This window comes from Mixophyes fleayi, chromosome 11 (assembly GCF_038048845.1).
Source record: "Mixophyes fleayi isolate aMixFle1 chromosome 11, aMixFle1.hap1, whole genome shotgun sequence".
Taxonomy (NCBI): Eukaryota; Metazoa; Chordata; class Amphibia; order Anura; family Limnodynastidae; genus Mixophyes; species Mixophyes fleayi.
This window is the reverse complement of record NC_134412.1, coordinates 30,642,621-30,664,552: the sequence shown is the minus strand read 5'-3', so window position 1 is coordinate 30,664,552 and position 21,932 is coordinate 30,642,621. Positions and strand designations below refer to the sequence as shown.

General features: G+C 39.0%; 1 protein-coding gene across 2 annotated transcripts in view; it reads right to left on the bottom strand.

Moving 5' to 3' along the window:
• Positions 1-7,288: 7,288 nt before the first annotated feature.
• Positions 7,289-21,932, bottom strand: part of KCNJ14 (potassium inwardly rectifying channel subfamily J member 14) — a 34,927-nt gene continuing 20,283 nt past the window's right edge. The window contains exons 2-4 of one of the 2 annotated variants that reach the window (XR_012680063.1): positions 16,209-17,074; positions 9,448-11,192; positions 7,289-9,045 (exon numbers count right to left, since the gene is read on the bottom strand). Coding sequence is in view for 1 of the 2 variants with exons in the window: in XM_075191674.1 (XP_075047775.1) it covers positions 10,623-11,192; positions 16,209-16,979 (1,341 nt within the window). In the remaining variant the exon portion in view is untranslated. Of the gene's footprint in view, positions 11,193-16,208; positions 17,075-21,932 lie in introns of both variants that reach the window. The other variant, XM_075191674.1, reaches the window with a different exon arrangement.

The following is a 21,932-nucleotide window of genomic DNA, read 5'->3' as shown; positions in this document are numbered from 1 at the left end:
TGCCCTTCTCATTCATATTTCATGCATATAATCCGCCACAGCATCCTTGCTGTTATCTTTTTACAACTCCCATTTTAATGAGGCAGAGTAAAGCCTTTTTGATGCAGTTAAGTCTTGAGGGGTAATAATGTTGTTCCAAAGTGTTTCAAATCGGTTCACAAGTTTGCAATAAATTACTGGACTTTGCATTGGACTAAAAAAGTTGAGTAAAATTTGAGCAAGGCAAACAGGTTCAACCATTATCGAACTGGTTAAAACATGTTCACACTTGTTCAAGATTAATGGCTACATTGTGTAATATTGTATAGTATTTTTAATGCTTTTCCATGTGGACTTCAAACTCGAACACAGTATTTTAAGAAACTTTAAGCTTGAACAGGCACCATTTCATAGTTTATTTTAATGTCCAAAAAATGCAAACCCACACTGTGAGCACAAACTTTGAATGGGAGTACTGGGTACACCATTCAATAGCAGGGTACCAGATTGAATCTGCTCATACAAAAATGTCAAGTTTCAATTGAATTTCAAACCAGTTTAATTTATTTGAGTGTCTTTAGTAGGTCATTTTTAACCTGCCCGGTGTAACTAACGCAACACTGTGAAGGGACAGGACCCACATAAGGTCTCACGTTAAATACATACTTCCTACCAGTAGCACAGAATACAACTGACAGCCTTAATGCAGCAGCACTAGAAGCTCTGCTGTGACCATGACTGCAAATAGATAATATTCCCAGTTAAAGCTCTAATGTGGAGGACATTATTGAATGAGTTTGCCATAAAGTGGATAACATCTTTATACTGATACTCTCCATTACCTAACTGAACAGCTTTCAATTGCAGGCTTTCAAAACAAAACATAAAAGTGTTGGTTTGATTTAGGTGAAAATTAAGGACAGAATAACCTTTGTCTCCAGCAGAAGTTTACAAAAAAAAGTAAAAGGCAATAATGATGCAACTTAAAAATTATACTTTTATAATTACAGTCAATTTGACCATTCTGTCTTTGATTTTGTTATAGCCTTTAAGTATACATCTCTATTTTCTATACCCTAATCAATTACTATTTATCAACATTATTGACACACTCTTTGCCATTGATACTATTTTGAAAATGGTATGCTGTAACCTTTGTTTAAAACATAGTCGTCAATACATTCAAACATGAAACGCATTGTTGTAATTGCTACATGTCAACATAAACATCAAATAAGCAACATAGCAAAAAAAATGCTGTAAACATCAATACTTTGCTTTTATTGACAAATAGCTAAGTACCATTGGTGTCAGGAAGTTGTTGAGCTGTAATTCAAGCCCTAGGGAAACACTAGACCAAGTATTCATTATATATCCTATTGCATGAATGCTCTGTATCCACACCAGTGTGTGGGATGTGCACCTGCTGACATCTATCACTGTAATGGAAGAAAGATTCTAATTCTAAGATACGATTCTAATAGAAAAACTAGTGTTACTTTGTTGTTTGGATTAATGGATGACAGCAATTGGTTGGGTTCCTTTTGATATGTCATTAATTACCATTTACTTTTACTGTGTGTAATGTATTTGTTACTGTTCATTAAATTCATGGGTTTACATAACTAAATTTTTAGATATGTAGGACAGTTGCAGACAAGACAGGACATAGCCCTAGTGCAGGAAGACTGGGGCACAATCTTGGTACTTTTAAGGAGAGATTCACTATTTATTACTCAGGGAGAGTTCATAATTAGAATTATTGGCTGATTTTAATCTGCACTGACACTGAATCTGTTTAATGAACATTGTCTTGTATTATACTCTAACAATTCCACAGAGGAAAAAAAAAGGTCTTTCTAAAGCTAGGTACACACTACAAAAATTTCAACCAACTTTTTATGCCGAGCGATTTTACATGCAATCGATGGTCCGATCACTCTTTACATGGACTACATACACACTAGCCTTATTTAGTACGATAAAGGGAAGAGCGGACGTCCCTTTAGCAACTTTTGACAGCCATGTTGTCGTGAGCAATGACTGTAATTTCGTACTCACTGTTGTGGATCGGTCAGAAGTTTATACACACTACACAACGGAAACGAGATTGGAACGAAAATATTAAACTGTACGACCAACCAAAGGAGGCAACAATCGTCCATTTGGGCAGACTTTCGACCATCGTGTCACTACACACACTGACCCGACCTTTGAACGAGCGGTCGTATGTCGGCTGATTGAGCCGATTATTGGACGAAAACCGTGTAGTGTGTACCCAGCTTTAGGTTAACAGACATTCGTATTTCCTAAGGGCATTTTCGAGGCTCTGGGCCAGAGAAGTTACATTTAAGTAAACACTTAGAAATCTTCTCACCCCTTGCTCCCTTGCACCTCTCATTAAGCTCAGATGTTAATAGATGTCACTGCTGTATATAGACAGCTTAATGTTCCCACACATTAAACATGGAATGTAAGTATTTGTTGGGCATAAGGCTATATTGTGGGGTATTTGTGACATGATGAGGCTATGTTGTGGTGTAATAGGTCTATGTTCTCACATGATGGAACAAAAAGGGCTATTGGTAATATAATTCTTGTTGACTTATATTATCCCTGTTAGTTACAGTAGGGGAAACATTAACCCACATACAATGCACAATTGATACATGACAATTTATGTATAAAATACTGTACATAAACACTGGATAAAGTGTGATTTATGTTGTCATCACTTATAAATGTTGAGATATGACTTGTGTATTATAAGAAATAATGCACCTTCCACTATACATTATTACATATATTAAAAGCCACCTGGGATTTCTGTGACCTCATGCTTTTATTTAGTTACTGACTTAGGTAACTTCTGATAGAGATTTTTATTTCCTTCCTCGTGATTTTGTTTTCCTCCAACTTTAGGTTTCTAATTTACAACCAACCAGCCACCTTATGTTGCCATATCCTACCTCCCAACCATCCCGATGTAGATGAGACAGTGCTGAATTCAGGGCACTGTCCCACCATCCCAAACGGCACAGCTTTGTCCCGTGGGTAGGAAACTTGAGAGGTATATCTTTTCACTGTGAATGGGTGCCGTGCGCACTGGTGTGGTTTTGGATAGAAGGGGAGTAGTGAGTGGGGTAGCCTAGCGCATCAAAAGCGCTAGGCGCGCTCTTAGGGGTGTGGCCACTTCCCCATCGTGCTGGGCCATGACCCACTGTGAGATCAACATGCCCCCTACCCCGATGCGGCCTAGCCAAATGTTGGGAGGTATTCCATGCCACAAAATATACCTGGTGCTTCTAAGCGCTATTTCTGCACAACAGCATAGACGCACCTCCATGCACTACTCTCCTTAACCACTGTAAGCTAGAGAAGAGGCAAAGCAGAGAAAACAGACTTAATTTGTTTGTATACTACTTAGAAAGCGAATAGATACTGAAAGTAGGCTGCTGCTTTTAATCTTCTTTAACTCTTTGTATTTTCACAATTTCTTACCACCCTGCCTAAAACTACCACTGCATATTTATTAAGATTTGTGCTATAAACCTATATAAGAGAGAGCTTGGCTTTAACAGCTCATTACATTGTATTGTTTGGAATTAGTTTGGTGTATTTTTATGTAGTTTTAGCTGCATACATGGAACACATTATGATCTGTTTCAGTGGTCGAAGAGAAAGTTTAGAAGTGGTGGTGTAGAAAATGTAAAAGAATGAAATTTGATAATCTTATAATGAAGGCAGTAGGAGAAGTGGCTGTATGACATATCATCGTATACCGGCCCACTGAAACCACTGATCATATTTTATAAGTTAGTTTATTTGGTCAAGTCAGAGTGAGTAATAACTAGACATATGTATTTGCATTGTATTAATATGATTTTAGTGATGTACAATGCAATACTATTGATTCAGTGGTATTTTTATGTTTTTTGGAGACAATTATTACAAAAATGTAATTTAAGCTTTCACACCTGTCATGTAGAATTTTCATAGCTGTCCTGCATTTCCAGTGAAGTTGTAATAGCATTTGCAACAAATGATCTAATATCTAAACATTATTGAGATCTCCATAAGCTGTGTATGTATTTTGAGTATTTTGAATATTAGAGATACTATTATAATGTCGACCCCCATTTCACCTGTATTTGCTACACCTGTGACTTTCACAAAGTCAGAAAATTTCAATCCAATTTCCTCCTGTCCATTCATGTGTAAACTGACTGGATAGGTAAGAGGCAAACCAGATCCTCCACGCTGTGAGTTACAAGCCATAAATATATGTACTAAAGGAAATGTACTGCACCATTTTTATTTTAGCTTAGCTTACTCAGAAAATAACAACTGTTATTTTTACTTAGATACTTCCATAACAATAATAATGCCAGTCTCAATTCAAAGATCTAGGGGTAAATGTATGAACGTGCGGGTTCTTCAACACCCGCGTGTTCAGCGTGTTCGGCGATTAAATTTCAAGCGGCGCTGCATTGTAAAGGGAAACTTCCCTTTACAATGCAGCGCCAATTGAAATTTAATCGCCGAACACGCTGAACACGCGGGTGTTGAAGAACCCGCACGTTCATACATTTACCCCCTAGTGTGATTGATGAGTTAATGCATTCCCCAGCTGTTATTTGAGTCACTGCGACAAAACAACTAGTTGGGTCAAATATTTGATGCCTAAGGATGCTAGTCTCCTGGACCAAACACTCAGGTGTAATGAGCAATTTACTCTGCAACCTATCTTTCAAAAACCATTCTGATCTATATATTTGTATGCATGTAAAATATAAGGATTTTAAAGGTGATGTTTTCACTTTTGCTTTGATTTTTAGAGTGCCGCAAGTCTGTATTTCTCATGTATTGGCATGTTTACCTACCTATATTTTTCAGTTTGCGTGAAGGCTTATGTGGTTAAAGTGTATGCTGGAGGCTGCTATATTCCTAGAGTTCACTGACATTGATAAATCATTACATGTTACAGGAGACGTTTATTCTTATTTTAAAAGAATTTGCCTGCCAAATTAATAATCCTCCCACAGATGCTGCTCAGCTGTTAACACGGACATTTTGATGGATCTGCAGACCCATATTGCCAGGTAAATTTCCTTGACAATACGTAATATGCTACATTTTACACAACTAGGCTTAACTATGATCCACAATTTAGTGAAACAGGGATAGGAGACAGAGAGCTGCAAAGAAACAGATATCTACAGGCCTACAATATTGTCTCCTTGCTGGCTGGGTACAGGGAGTTGAGTAGTGTACAGTGTCTGCATACTTAATTAATGGTGTAACTCATGGGCGGGTGATGCCGCTGTAGTATCCTGGGCCCCATACTCTGCTCAGAGAGAGAGCAGAGAAGTGGAGCCCGACATTGAAAAGTTACTGGGTCTCTTTATAAAAATAATCTGATGAAACCTGGTCTTTTGAACACATGTAAATACTGGTGTGAAGGTTGTGAACTGTTCTTTAACCTGTCTTTAAGTTTTTATACTTAGTGTTTAATTTTTTATTGTTTAATACCAGAATATCAGTATTACCATATACTTTCTTCCCTCTTTTCACTCTAGATAATGCAGTACCATCTACTTAGAGAAATGTAATTTGGCAACCCATAGTCAGATAGAATGTATATTACATTCCACACACCTCCCAACTGTCCCGGTCTCATGGGTTTGAATGTTGGTCGAAGGGAGGTATCTAATAGGCAGCCCAGCACTCTACAGCACTAGGCAGCCCTCTGGAGGCGTGGACACCCCGTTGCGGCCTAGCCATGCCCCCATTGTGCCATGGCCACGTTACCTGTCCCGCTGCCAGGGACAGACGTGTTGGGAGGTATGCATTCAATTGTATCAATACTTTTATTAATTGGTTTCATTTTTTGTCTTTAGTTTCATTTTGATGGCAGCTAGCTTGTACAGATATTCTTACTAGAGTATAGGTTTTATATCCCCAAATCGTAGAATATACCTTTACTACAAACCTGGCTTTATTACAAACACTCCCATGTGGTTTCATTGTCTGTTGAGAACTTTTTCATCTTATCACTTTTGTAAATGTGAAAGAGAATTAACTAATTCCAACTATTTGCAACTATGAGGTTGCACTGACGATATACTAAATTCCCTGTTGGCAGGATTTACAATTTACAGACACTATCTGAGAAACACTGATTTAGTGACATGTCATATTTTAATCAGCTTTTAGTTGATACATTCACTTGACGTTTTCAAATCCGGAGGTGATTTGTTTCAGCGATTGTCTCACATTCTGATGTAACAAATGGTTTAGAAATCCTTTGTCCATGTGACAGGGTTTGGTTGGGTAAAGATAATCCTTAAGTAGTGTTGATATCTTGTAAATCAGTAATATTAAAGACATACCCAACAATATAGTTTTCTACTGAAAAAAAGCTTTGGAAGCAGTAATACTTACATGTGTGCAAAACTGATCTAAAACCTTTACTACGCACCAACAAACTGCTTTTTTGTGTTTTCTTACAATGCATGCATATGTTTACTAATGTAATTAGGCTTGTAATCAAAAAAAATATTACTATTATTACTCTTTATGTATGAAGCTCCTATATATTATACGGTGCTGTAAATTGAGGAAATCATAATATAAACAAATGACATACTATGACAAATGACATACTATGACAAAAATCATGTGCTTTTCCTGTCTTCCTGGTTGGATTGCGGGTATGGCAAACTACTGATTTTTAAACTGAAAGTTTTGCTAACTAAGCAACGCAAGCACCATATCTGTATCCCTTGCACGGTTGTGTCTCTAATGAGTCAGCAAGTTTTTAGAGGCAGAAAAATGAGGGGTGTTCATTTAAAAATGTCAATTTTTAATACAAAGTAATTAATTAGTGTTATTAGTTCTGTTTTTAAAGTTCACACAAGTCTTATAGAAAAATTTATTTTAGTGTGTATAAGAGGAGTATGTATAAGGTCGCCATTTCAGGCAACAGAATGGTTAGTGACACTCCTGCTCTCTTAGCAATTCTTTAACTTCATCTGATTGAAGAAACATGGCATGTGACCCATAACTAATCGATGGCATAAAATACAGAGTACAACAATGTTTGCTGTGCTCTCCTTTTTTGCAGAGAGGCAGCCTAGTGTGCACTGAAAGCACTCTGTCTACAAGGGTGTGCAGGAGCCAAAAGGGTGTCAGCAGGAAGGCACAATACACATTAGGGAACCTGGCAAACCATGTGCACAAGCTGGGGGGTATAACCCAAAACTGAATTTTATTAGGCTTTAATCCTGGTGGAGGAGATTTACAACAATGTACTTTTTGGACATGCTACCTCTTCATCAGATTCCTTCTTCATGTTGCAAAGGAAGATAGTGGCCTGGTAAGGCGGTAAATTCAGTTTTTATTTGTAGGTGTTCTTGGTGCCGGCTTTGTGGTAATCGTTTTAACGGTTACGACCGGGTAAGGCAGCAACTGGTAATGGAATCATCTTATGAGTTGTAGCTTATGTTTCCAGTGTATGCCTACCACATATCAAGAGGTGGTCTTTCTTTGAGAATGTGAGACTTGGCTTAAACTGACCCGCATCAGGAATATTAGGCGGTATGATTCAGAGATATAGGATCTCAGCCACAGGTCTGTTTGTTGTTGTATCGCGAACCCCTCTCCCCCTTCCCCTCAAGTACAAAATGTCACATTTACTGTAAAATTGCTTTTTCATACAAATTTTTTGAGCAAATAAATAGTAGAGTAGCCCCATAAGGATCCAAAATATGCTTTATTTGCAACAAACCTGAAACACTTGCTCAGAGGTAACAGAGTATTGTCATAAACATTGTTGAAAATTTCCAGCTTTACACTTGTATATTTCTTTTGGCAAAACATTGTTGACGTCATTTATAGTCTGAATAGGGTAAAATGATACACATGGCTATTTCGTGTTTGGTTTGGGTTTGCACACATATCACAATAGAATATAACAAGAATATCGGTGACTGTACGTTTAGTTCAGGTTTCTGTTTATACTTCACAGAGATAGGTATATAGTACTTGTAGGTCCCTTTGTTTTACTGCCAACAACTCTAGAAATATCCTGTGATGCTGTGATGGGCCTGACAGTGACCTGTAAATTCAGTTTTTCCTGCAAATGTTTACATTTGGCACTCTGTTTGTAGCTGAGATTAAATAAGATGCAACACTTTGACACCATTCTACTTTACATTTTTTTTATATATATATTATTATTATTTTTTTTATAAAACTGTATTACAATCCAGAGCTGACAGCCCATCACTTAAATCCATTATTTCCTGGCTTAGTACTACGTTGAGAAAAGCTAGTTTAAAAGCCCTGAACTCCACTCAAGATAAAACTTAAACTTGCCCAGGATTCGGGCTAACATACACATTCCATACATCACTTTTATTATATATTTCATATAGAGTTAGTTGTCAAAGTCTTGTTTCTGTTAATGCTCGCCAAAAAGCTTTATATTCAGAAAAGATCATTTACAAAAATGGAAAATTGCGGAGGACCCACTCAATTAGTGCTTCTTCTGTTTTTGTGATATCATCTACCCATTTTAAGGGCAAGCACATAGGAAAATGCTTTAAGCTGGCATCTAGGAAGAGGATAAGTGTCTGGCTGGAAATCACGAATTGATGAGGCCAGCTGCAGCAATACACTGGTTACTGCATACAATTTAATTTTGTGCAGCAAGACAATAAGCATGACATAAAGTCTGCACTTTAGGGGAGGCTTTCTGGGTTTAGCAAGTGCCCACATAGCCTATTTGTAGATGTAAAACAATGTGAACCATGCAACGGTAGTGATTTGGTAGAGACCATTGCTTTCAATGGGAACAGATTCCGTGCCGTCTAGGCACAATTTATACAAGGAAACACACTTACAGTATGTGCACACAGAAACCAATGTCATTAAAAGATTAGGATTAGAAATCTGAGACACATGACAGTCAGAAAGTCCGCTAATTAATACTCCAGCAAGCAGTACTTTAGGAGAAAATGAGAAATAAATGAAATCATAAATGATCGTAGGAAGTACCAGTGACTCTTTATTTGTGACAGCAAATACATTCCAATGTGTGCAAGCGCAGAAGACCTTTTGCATGGATGGCCATCAAACTAATTGTATTAGTGCTTGCTTCAGCATATAGTATGTGCCTGGCAATGAGATAGACATATTTTCACGAAATTAAATCTAATGCACCTCTACATTTTCCCTGTTTGTCAATGACAATCTAGGATGGCTTCTTTAGACAACCAATTTACTTTAGAGATTTACAACATGGAAACATCACTGAAAATGTCTTAATACTTGCAGTGACATACACCTGTCCAACAGGAGAAGGAACATCTAAAAATGCCATTGACATGCCTGTGATTATGTGTCCTACCCACTGGATTTTTAAAGCATTACATAGATTTGTGTTGAGTGAAAACATCCATCTACAGTCAGAACTGTTTCGGCCTACTTTGGCCTCATCAGTGCAGGGCAGGTTTTCCTAAAACCCAGTGAGGCATTGACTCACAGGGCTGCCTTGTAAATGGCATTTGACAGAAGTTCCTTCTCCTTTTGGACTCACTTATTTGAATTTTTTCCTAGGGAACATTGCCTGAACATCTCCTTATTATTATTCATTGGATACTTGTAGTGTAAATTATAAATAAGATGTAATTAAATTTGCAATAAACATATACCCCTTCTTATGCTTTTTGTATTTTTTATTTCCTTAAAAAAATTAGTTTACCTAATCTAAGATAGGAAAAGAACACTTTTTGGGGGTATTACGTACAGAATATTGTAATATGTACCACACTGCCTTCACATTTTGAGGCGACCATTTTGTTAGCTGAAGCAATATTAATGTAAGTGCAGCTTATTAAGTCACTTGGAACTTTGTGCCTCATGCCTCAGTGATGTCACTAGTTCCTGGTAAACTGAGTATTGATTCAGACCTCAAAATGGCTGCCTCCACTGTGTGTCGGCAACATGTACACTGTAGATGCATTGTATGGTTTGGTTGTTGCGTTTAGTTATTTTTGGCTTTCGACATTATTATACATTTGATTTGTATTTCTCAGCAAATATACATATGATATTTAGAGAGAATTGTGATTCTACACTTCACAGAAGTCAATAAATCGATCTCCTAATTATAACAAGACACACTAGTCTTGGTTATGAGGATTTCATAGGAAGCTTAGTTTGCTGATACTTTGCCATGTTCGATAGTATGACCTGTATCATGTGTAAGTGGTTAACTCTTGGCTACTCAGGATCACCAAACAAAGTGCGTAAGCAGCATTTGCTGAAAAAGAAGGAAATGAAAGCAATCTAGTATTGTAAAGCAAATGACTTGATTGTTCAGCCGATGACCACTTTCACAAAGCTTGGTGGTAAAGGAGCACCAGCAGAAGCTTTGTCCAGATCAGTCAGATTTTTCACTCCAGTAAGCAAATATTACCTTTCCCAGTACAAAAATATCTTTTTTTTTTCTGTAAAAAGATGCAGGGAAAAAAAAGTGATCTTCTTTTGCCTGGATGCCTGCATCATTCTATAAGCAGATGTCTGCAATTTTGACTCCCAGTAATAATCATGTAATCAAATTACAATCACTCAGCAAATCATGTTAGTAATATTTCATCTAAGGGATCCGCAACCCTAAGCATGCCTAACTCAAGTGAAACTTCTGGATTGGATAATGTGGTGTCCACAAGAGCTGGTGGCTCTTCATCACAGATGCAGTTTAGGGCCACTTCATTCTCATAGCAGAATGAACTGCGAGCCACTATTGAATATTTCCTTTCCGAAAGCTCTTTGGCGCTGCATGTGGGTGTATTTGGGACATCATAAGTACGATGGAAGTGTAGGTAGTCCACCTCATAGTGATTACGTTTCTCAAAGAGGACTGGTTCAAATCTGCTACCCCACAGGATCTCAGATGGCAGATAAGAACTACGGCATTGTGTGGTCATTGCCGTAGCCTCTACCATGCCTTCAAGAATGACGACTAACTCAAAGTTAGAGGCTTCCAGTTCTGCCTTACCAAACTCAAACAAAGGACTCTCTTCATCAATCTCATGAACAATGGTAACTGGAGACACCAGGAAGATTCTGTCTGTGCCACTGTCAAAACCAACATTGATATCTGTATGGTCCAGTGGAAGGTATTCTCCTTCAGGGGTGACTCTAGGCTGGTTAAAACAGAAAAAGGAAAACCATCAGAACCAATGCAGATGCAAGCAGGCTACCATATGAATCATGAGGTTTATGTTGCATATTTAATACAAAATGCATTATGTGTCTATCCAATGGGCTCTTTAAGTACTTTGTGGGTGCTAGTGGGAATTAGCATGGGGCAAGATCATGAAGGTAGGGCAACTATGTAGAGGTTGGTATATATACGTGAAATAGAAGGATTAATTATAGAAGTGATGATCAATGTATTGGTATATAATAAAATGAGGGGGCTTAATATTTAAAGGATAGCATGTTTTGTCATGGCTACTTGTGGCATAAAATTATATTACATAAACAACTATGACATTCAAAACATGCACAGGTTATTTAATAAAATACAATTATCGTTGCATATGGCCATACTGATACATTTTATATGACTATATTGAAATATTGAAAGCCTGTTATCTTTCCCATTATCTAGTCGAACCCCAAAACAAGTCATTTTAAAATTTGCGATGAAAAAGATGGAATATATCCAAAATAGGATTATTCTCTGCAGAAATTAAATCCAGTAACCCTGAATACCCTGTTCTTGTTCTGTAGTGTATCTGCCAATATGACCTTGAATACAGGTAGATAGATTGTTTCTTTATTATATATTATAGAATGTTTTCATCCTGGGAAATTAAATCACATTGTCTTTAATCTCTGTGCATGATCATATGAATGTTCACTTTGTTTAAATATCCTATTTTTTAAAAAGCAGTACTATTGGTATTTTCCTTTAATACATATACTCTTGTTTCTTAGTTATTACATGAATTAATACATTTTATTAAGCAAATAGTCATACAAGCAGAATTTGTGTGATGAACCTACCATTCGTAAAGAGCAAGTGCAGCGACTATTTGACGTTGCCAACAGCTTCTCTAAAATGGCAGACACAGAGTGACTGACAGCTTAGCAGCCTTGCAGAAATAAATTGTGTATATTCATACACAGGGACTCTAGGCAGTTGTGTTACAGCAACACAAAAGCTTAAATTCTCAGCTTCTTGTACTACATCAAATTATAATATGGGCTCTGCTGGTGACATGAGCACCTACCAGTGTATAATCATATAGACACTGATGGTATAATTTTTGTGAACACTTCAGGGGCAAACGCAGGATTTGTAGAGGGGGGGTTCCACACCATGCCGACAGTGGGCGTGACAAGCATGCATGGGGGCATGGCTTTAATTTTAGACACTGCTTGGCTGCTCTCCAACTCTTCCTATCCCCATAATATACATGGGCAATGCTGCGTGCACTACTGTTAGGTGCACGCAGCTCTCCCTTTTCAAGCAGAGCCGTGTGAAGCGTGGGCAGGGTCCAGCCACCTCAATTATACAGTGCCCAAGGTTTAAAGGGGGGTGTCAAGGCACTAGGAAACCCCCCCTCGGATTGCCTTTGCACTCTATATGTGACAGAAAGGACAAAATAGTTAACGTGTAAGATTAAAATATAGCATTAGTTGACATAAAATAATAGAGAGCATTAGAATGATAATGTGCTGATAAATGAACAGTTAAATATGGCCCAAATCTTCTACGTTACCTATAGCACAATTTCCTTGTGCCATAAATGCTTGATCTGGTGACAGAGAAGGCCATGACATCTGGATAACATCCGTATTACTATCTAACTATTGGACACCCACACATGCTATATGGATGGGGGATTGGGACATTGTCAACTTGGAAGACACCCTTACCATCAAGAAAGAAATATTGCAACATGGGGTGAACATGGCTACTTTGTATATTTAATAATGATTAGCATTGACCTTACATTCCAAAGAAAAAACTGCACCCAAACTGTGCCAGGAAAATCATACTTGCCAAATCCTGAGATATCCCCTCCAAGAGGGGAGATCTCACTGCCGAGTCCAGGGGGCGTGGTCACACGAATCGTGTCATTAAGACTCGCCCTTCAGCTGAACATTATAATTGTCAGCAAGGGGCGGGTCCACGATGACGTGATTCGCTGACGCTAAGCCCGCCCCCTTACCCACTTCACTAACGAAGTGGGCAGTATGCCAGAGGTTGCCCTGCTATCCCGGGAGTCCGGGAGGACACACAGAATTTCAGGGAGAGTTGGCAACTGGAAAATGCACCACCAATACTCACTGTCGCAAACAAGTACTCAGGGCTGTCGAGTACTTTAGATTGGTGCTACACTTACACATGCAATGGCTTATGAAACATTAGCAAGTTGAGCTGCCTTGGTCACTTAAGTCCTGTTAAATGCACCCCGGCAATCACCCCTCTTTCCAAGTCACTGAGTTCTTCTCTTGCAACCATGTTAGCCATAATTAACTATTAACAACAATTATGCAGCAATTATAAGTCCAGTATTTGTAAACATAATGACCCTGGCAATGCTGCAAATTTATTTGCTTAATTAACCTATGGGCCACATCTGGGTGGAAACCCTTTCTTTCAATATGGTTTTTACTCATGTTTTCTATTTTTTGTTCACTATACCTAAAACTATGATTAGGGTATTCAGTCTCCTGTGGTAGGCACAATTACAAAAAAAAATTGAGGTTAAAGTCCATTTGGAATGAACTACAAGGGTGGAAACTAAAAAGCATTGCCTTGTTTACAAGGCATCCCAAATTTGTTCACTACATAGCAAGACTTTTTTTTTTTACATCATCTTGAAAGTGGCAGTAACAACTGCTTTCAATGTTATATTGTTTTTTTGGAGCACGATACAAAGTGCACCGAAATTTTACGCAGTAATGTCATACTTGCCAACTCTCCCGGAATGTCCGGGAGACTCCCGCATTTTGCGAGAGTCTCACGGACTCCCAGGAGAGTGTGGCAATCTCCCGAATTCTGCCCACTTCACTTGGAAGTGCCCACTTCCTAGTGAAGTGGGCAGAATTAAGTCCCAGACGCCGCGATTCCCGGTGAATCGCGGCATTTGGCCCCAAAAATGACGTGATTCTTGGCGCCCTGCCCCCTCACGCCCTCCTCCATCGGCAGGCTCCCGGAAAAGAGCAGAAGAAACTTGGTAAGTATGAGTAATGTTATGTAATTTAAAAAAAAATCTGTAAATGATTCACTTGAAAAAAAAACAGATAGCCTACTGTAGATGTCCTTTTATCATCTTGAATGCTTTATTCGCTATTAAGTTTGATTTAAATAAAAAAAATACCTTTATAATACAGCAGGTATAATTTTGCATTCTGGACTAATGAATGTAGAAAAAATATTAACTTTAATATACGCCCAAAAAATAATATATTATAAGCACAAGCAGCACGGTGGCTCAGTGGTTAACGCTGGGGTCATAAGTTTGATTCCTGACCATGGCCTTATCTGTGTGGAGTTTGTATGTTCTCCCTGTGTTTGCGAGGGTTTCCTCCCACACTCCAAAAACATACTAGTAGGTTAATTGGCTGTTGATAAAATTAACCCTAGTCTGTGTGTTAGGGAATTCAGACTGTAAACTGCAAAGGGTCTGATGTGAATGACAAAATCTCTGTACAGCTGCTGAATTGGTGGTGCTATATAAATACATGGTGACAATGAAAAAAGCACTATCAGCTTCAGAGGTGAATGCGTTATCATCACTATGTATTTGCACCAGCCTACAGGCATCCGCAAGTGATACAGCTACTGACAGGTGTACCTGTGTTTCTGTGTGGATCTGCAGTAGTGACAAACACACCCTTACTGTACTTAGGCTGCTTTGACTACCCATTTCCTACCCCGTACCGTTTCTCCAGACATAAAGAGACACAAGTGTCAGATGTGACTAAATCTGCATACGGTTTGATGTCGGTATGTGCAGTATAAATGATCGTATTTTACACTAAACAAATGTCCGTATGCACATCTCTTCATCAGCCCCTATGAGGCATATTTATTATCAATCGCATGTGCAACACGATCCATTTCAATCCTTATCGCAAACATATAGTGACTATTTATTTCAAATCTTCACTAGGAACAGCAGTCACGAAAAACTGCTGTTCCTCAAAGACCTGTATCCTATCTTTTCTATGGTCACTATCGCAAAGTGGCCACCTTTGCGGTATTGACCGGAGGGGAGAGCAGGTACGCTGTAGTGAAGAATCCAAAGATTACTCTACCGCAATGCTCTCCCCATAGGCTTCAATGGCTAACACCAGCTTTAAGTTTCGAAAGTTGTTAAATAGTGCAAAATAGCAAGATGTCCTGGGGCCTGATTCATTAAGGATCTTAACTTGAGAAACTTCTTATTTCAGTGTCCTGGACAAAACCATGTTACAATGCAAGGGGTGCAAATTAGCATTCTGTTTTGCACATAAGTTAAATACTGACTGTTTTTTCATGTAGCACACAAATATCAACTTTAAATTTCAGTATACAAATAAGCTATCAAGTATTTGTGTGCTACATGAAAAAACAGCCAATATTTAACTTATGTGCAAAACAGAATGCTAATTTGCACCCCTTGCATTGTAACATGGTTTTGTCCAGGACACTGAAATAAGAAGTTTCTCAAGTTAAGATCCTTAATGAATCAGGCCCTAGATGTCTATAGGGACGGCTTTGGAATTTGAAGAAAAAGGCAAAGCAGCAGATATCTATGATGTCTGCTCTGATGCCCTATTAATAAATGACAACTTTATTTTAAAATGCTGCTGTCCCCCGAAAACTGCCGTTTTCAGATTTTGTTGTAAAAATAGATTAATAAATATGCCCTTATATGTGTCTCTTTGCATGGCTATATCATTTATGCTGCACATGCAAATTTGTATATAACTGCTGGGGAATGAAGGCAACATTTTACTAAGGAACAAGTTCAACTAAATCCCCGACAATGATGTAAGATTTCCGGTATACTTATTCTGTTGCTGTGGTAAATTTTTTGAGGTAATTGCCCCATGCAATATCCAGCCATTGTTTATCTACTCTGATTGCGGGTCGCATTTGCTTATTTTTTTGCACTGAATAGATAAAAAGAAACCCTATAGGTAATTCTGCTTACCTGCAGGAGCTGGGCGCGTACATGTGCCTCCACTAAATGGCTTTTCCGAAGATTTGCAACTCTCCACATGAGACATAGTTTTCCATCTCTTAGTGCAATTACTGCATTCTCTGTAAACACAAGAGTTTCATTCCTCTTTTTAGGTTTGGCAATTTTTGCCATGATGGCTCCAATAATGAAGGCATCAATAATGCATCCCACAATGCACTGTAGTACCACCGTCAATATTGCTAATGGGCATTCCTCTGTCACACTCCGAAATCCATAGCCAATGGAGGTTTGAGTTTCTAAGGAAAACAGGAAGGCGGCCATAAAGCTGGTGACTTGTAGAAAGCATGGAGAGGGAGGGGTCTCCTCTGAGCCAGGTTCAGGTGGTGGAGCCAAGTCCCCATGCAATGAGGCAATAAGCCAGAAAGTGAAACCAAAAATGAGCCAAGAGACCACAAAAGTAAAGGAGAATATGAGGAACATCCACCTCCAGCGTATGTCCACACATGTGGTGAAAAGGTCAGTCAGGTACCGTTGGCTCTTTTCACTGAGATTGATAAACTCTACATTGCAGTGACCATCCTTCTGTACAAAGCGGCTGCGTTGGCGGATAGGCTTAGTGTGTACCTTCCCGTTGCGGTAGGCGGTTGGTCTCATTCCCTGTGTCAGTTCTGATTCCTCTTCCTCATGGAGTGGGTTAGGAATATCTGTGCTGAAGCGACGGATGGCACGCGCCACCCCCATGGCTAAGGCGCCACGGGGGAGGATGGTGGTGCTACCCATCCTAAGGTTGGGAGATAGCACGTTTGATGAAATAGTCAGGTCCCTGGAGGTTTCAAAGGCACAAAATGTTCATGATGCAGAGCTTGTAACCAATCCTAGAACAAAAGAGAGATATATTAGTAAATTGTTGTGTTAGAAAACTTATTTGGAAACCTTTAATGTTATAGGCTACAGGCATGTTTTTAATGTATTCAAACATAAAGAGAGAAACTATGCCTGCCTAATGGAAGAAGGAGCAATTCAAGTTATATAATACTGATTAGCCTATCACCAGGGGCGGAACATTGCTTCGCTGGTCCCCATAGCAGAATTAGGGTAGTTGTCCAGTGATGCTGATCTAGACTCCCAGGCTTATTCTGTACATACATGTTGTGTGGTTTGAGAGCTGAGAGCTGAGCAGGGGCCTTGGGTGAGTTAAGTTGAGACAGAGACAAAAGGTAGACAGGAACAACATGGGGGCAGACAAGCATAAGCACCGAGGTAAAGGGGAGCAGACAGGAGACATTGGGGGCAGAGAAGGACAGATTGTGGCGTATGAAACTCATCAACGGAAGAAACACAAAACAAGGGGAAACAGATAAGACATAAGACATGGAGATAGATGGGCATAGGGGTGACAGATGAAAGAGGCAGGAGAAACAGAATCAGACATGAAGCAAGGAGATTGGGGAAACATAGGGAGATACAGTGAGCAAAAGAGACATGGAGGAGAAAAGGGGATGATATGAGGGAAGAATGGTTGGGAAGGGAGAGCAAAGTTGAGACAAGTGGTTAGAAGAGACATGATGGAGCCAAAGGACTGAAGCACAGGAGACAAGCAATGGCACTGGGACAGCAGACAGATGAGATATAATGACACAAATATTGTCATGTATGAAGTATGGGGGAAGAGAAGACTATTAGAGGGAGACACAAAGCTAAGGGGAAAGTAAGGTGAAACACAAAGGGCCAGTAAATGGAGACATCCATGATGAAAGCGATGGCAAAGCCCCTATCACCTTGGAAAGGAAAGGCATTATGGAAGAAAAGGCTGGGGCAATGGAGGGGTTATATGTGTTATATGTTTTGTGTTGTGTGCAGTGATTCTTATTAAGATTGTGTAAAAACTGTCCCTCTACCTTGGCATTATTGCTGGAAATAAGGGGGATAGCTTGGTGGGCATAGGAGCAGCAAAAGTATTTCTATAAATATATGGGTTCTGTACATTATATATAGATCAAGACGATACACTATCAGCACAGAGAGGAAAATTGTGAAATGAAAGCCAGTTTGTTCTTTATAGCATTTTTCATCCAGTTTTCATCCCAGATAAAAAGATTATAAATGTGACTTGAGGCTTATGAGTGGGCCGAGGATTCCCGTTGAGCCACTTAGTTGTGCTTAGCCCGCATGCAAAATGTTGCCATCAGTTCACTGCTGGTATTTAGAGTGCACCAAGGTCTGTCGGGACTGTACTACATACGACATGCATATGTGAACCTGTCTAGCAGTAAGGCGTTCCTGAAAATTCATTAAAGTGTTGGCAACTATGATTATATAGTTTATATTATTAAGTCAATGTATCTTAATATCTACAGAATGACATTATTTGCAAGGAAAAGCTTGATTAGACCATATGCAGCTCTGAGGATGGCATACCAGTCAACATTCCCAATTGGGACAATATAGGTCATGCCACTGATTCAGCTAATACACACCACTTTAATGCAAGCAATATCCTCTTCTGGCTGAGGCAAAAATCAGTACTGTCCTTGGTATATCAGGACTATCGGCATCTCTAAAGGATCCTCTACCATTTGTCGTCCCATTGCACCCACATTCAGGCCACTGTCTAATGAGAACAGATTTGTTATCACTGCACCATGCACTGTGCAATTCAGCGGCGGATCAACGATCCAAGGAATAAAGTGAATAAAGCCCATTTATGGTTGTTTAGTAGGTTTTTTTGTGCTGTGGACCCTCCTATTTGTTCATTTGAAAGATTATCTGCTTAGTATAATGAAGAAGGTTTGTGCTGTTATCCAATTGCTTTGCCTAAGTGACACCAGGGGTACCCGCTGGCACATAAGGCTGTATCCAGGCCGACCAGTTCAGCTGGCAAGTTGAAAGAGCTAACATTTATCCGGTGTCTTCACACCACCAACCACAAGTGCCAACGTTTTCCTAACACCAGAGGGTAACCAACATAAAGTGTCTTTGAAAATAAATAGCTGCTATATCCATGAGAATTTCCCGTCAATTTAATTGGAGTCAGTGACATCACTGAGGCATAAGGCAATAGGCATGCAGCTTCTCGGTTACAGGACTTTTTTCGGGCTGCACCCAGTTTATGGAATTCCCTCCCTCGCACCACAAGACTTTCCTCTAGTCTTCAAACCTTCAAACGTTCTCTGAAAACCCACCCCAAGATTATAGTATTCCTCTACCACCCTCTTAATCTCCCTAGGTTACCCTATTACCACCCTCTACACAGCTAACACAAGACAACAACCCTCTGACCAACAGTGTTGTGTGACTGAGCATACAGCCCACTAAAAATTTTGTAACCTTTGCATCTTTGCATTCTAGCTGGACAAATATTCAATATGATGTAGCACTCATCCTTGTTTATCAAACTATTGTCCTATAGATTGTAAGATTGCGAGCAGGGCCCTCTTACCTCTCTGTATGTATTACCCAGTATTTTTTTATTACTGTCTGTTCCTAATTGTAAAGCGCTTCGGAATCTGCTGCCGCTGTATAAATAAATGTTGTTGATGATGATGATACCGGTGATGAACACCTGAAAAGGGAATATTGACCCACATGTTCATATCTGAATGATCTGAATTCTTTTGCACTGGAAGCAAAATTGGCCTTTTCTCAGCGCTCTTGTTTACTTATCAGGGAATTCCAACAACATACTGTATATGGTTTGATCATGCATAATACAAACATATTATTGGGCTGATGTGAGTGCTGTAACCTCTTACCAACCAATCAGAGGTTTGCTTTAGTTTTGTAAACTGCTCCAGTTATAATAATCTGATTGGTTGTATGGGTTACAGTATATATCTGGACTTTGCAATAATTGTTGCCAACATTATACAATAGTTTTTAGGGACACTTTTCTACTGAGTAAGTACATCTAAGCACCACACACATGATACCGTCTAGGTGGAGCTTGGAGTACTACAATACCCATCATGACTAATTTAGACAATTTGATTATACCATGCTGGAACCATCCTATTAAATAATCCCCTCTGCTTGCCAAATTATCTGGAAAAAAAATATTGCCTTCCTATGACATCAAATATATGCACTTTTACCTTCAGCTAGGCATACACTGCTATTTATATACTTGTATGAATTACTAACTTGAACATTTGTTTGTACTTTTAAACGGTCTTTCTGGAAGGTATATTTTATTTATATTATGAGACCAGTTGCTGAAAGCAAATAGTTATGTAAAATTATGTTGTGTCCTCTGATCTATATGGGTCAAGTCCTTCTTGTGGCTCTGGCCCTCGTGACTGCTACAGACCTCACACACACACACACACTTGTACTCTCTCTCCACACAAGAGCTGCTTATGTTTCCATATAAAGCAGATGTGAAGCTTAGTGGCAGCAGACTCGGAATTTCATGACAATGTCATATCTAATCTCAGGCAAGGTATCCAATTTGCATATAAGGTCAATGATGCAGCAAGAAAAAAATCTATGCTGTGTCTCCCATATTGACAGCCGTGAAAATGACTGGCAGTCGCTGTTCTACACCACATTTGGTCATGCTGATGCAACAGATTTACTGATTTTGCTGATAACATTCAACATATAGGGCCTGATTCATTAAGGAAAGTAAGACAAAAAAAGGAGTAACTTTTCTCCTGGACAAACCATGTTACAATGCAAGGGGTGCAAATTAGTCTATTATTTTGCACATAAGGAAAATACTGCCGGTTTTGTTATGTAGGATGCAAATACTTGATAGCTTTATTTTTACTCTGACACTCAAAGCTGATCTAGGACATGCCCTACCCCAACTATAAATCTGTCCTCACATTTTAAACTTAGCTCCCCCTCCATTACAACATGGTTATGCCAAGGTGCAAAGTTACTCATTTGTTTTTGCTTTATTTTCCTTAATGAATCAGGCCCATTGTTCACATTTTGTTGCACCAAATTCTGAACTTGAAATAGATTGAAGTAGAATTTTGCCACTGGTCTATAAGGTATTAAATATCAGGTCAAATCAAAATAAATAGTCCAGAACATTTCCACAAATGACTAAAAAAAAAACATGAAAATAATGAAATGTTGAAAAAAAATGTATTCATACCCCCATTATAGTTGCCAGCTGGAATTTCCACAAGTGAAAAACATTACCTCAAAGTCACACAATGGGGGGAATTCAATTCCCCCCAAACTACCGCCGTGTTAAAGCTATTACCATTATTACGGTAAGTTTAACCCGGCTTTCGAGCTGTGAGCAAAAAGGCGGCTTTAAAACTGCCGTAATAACGGTAATAGTGCGCAGGCCGCGTTACTTTTTCAAGTAACGCGCCCAATTGAATTGCCCCCAATGTGTCAATTGATTCTGCCTGTTTAGCAAAGTAGATCATTTGCTATCAATTATTTTGCAAATATAAATACCACACTCTCTGTCTGGTCCTCCAGCATAGTAGAGACTTTCCAAGGAAAACATGTCAATAACTGGTCTTATACTTAAAAATGAAAATAACAGAGCAATCCTAGGATTATAGAGATGCATAAATCTGAGTAAGGGTACAACACCATTGAACTTCAAATATCCGAGTACCTAGCCGAGCCTGCTCGGTACTTTTGCTCTTTTTTCGGAATTGAAAACGAGGCAAAACGTAATTGTTACATCGTCGGATCTTGGATTTTGAATTCTATAAGTACCGCCCTCCACGGCGATCCAGCGCGATTTCACATAGGGACACAGAA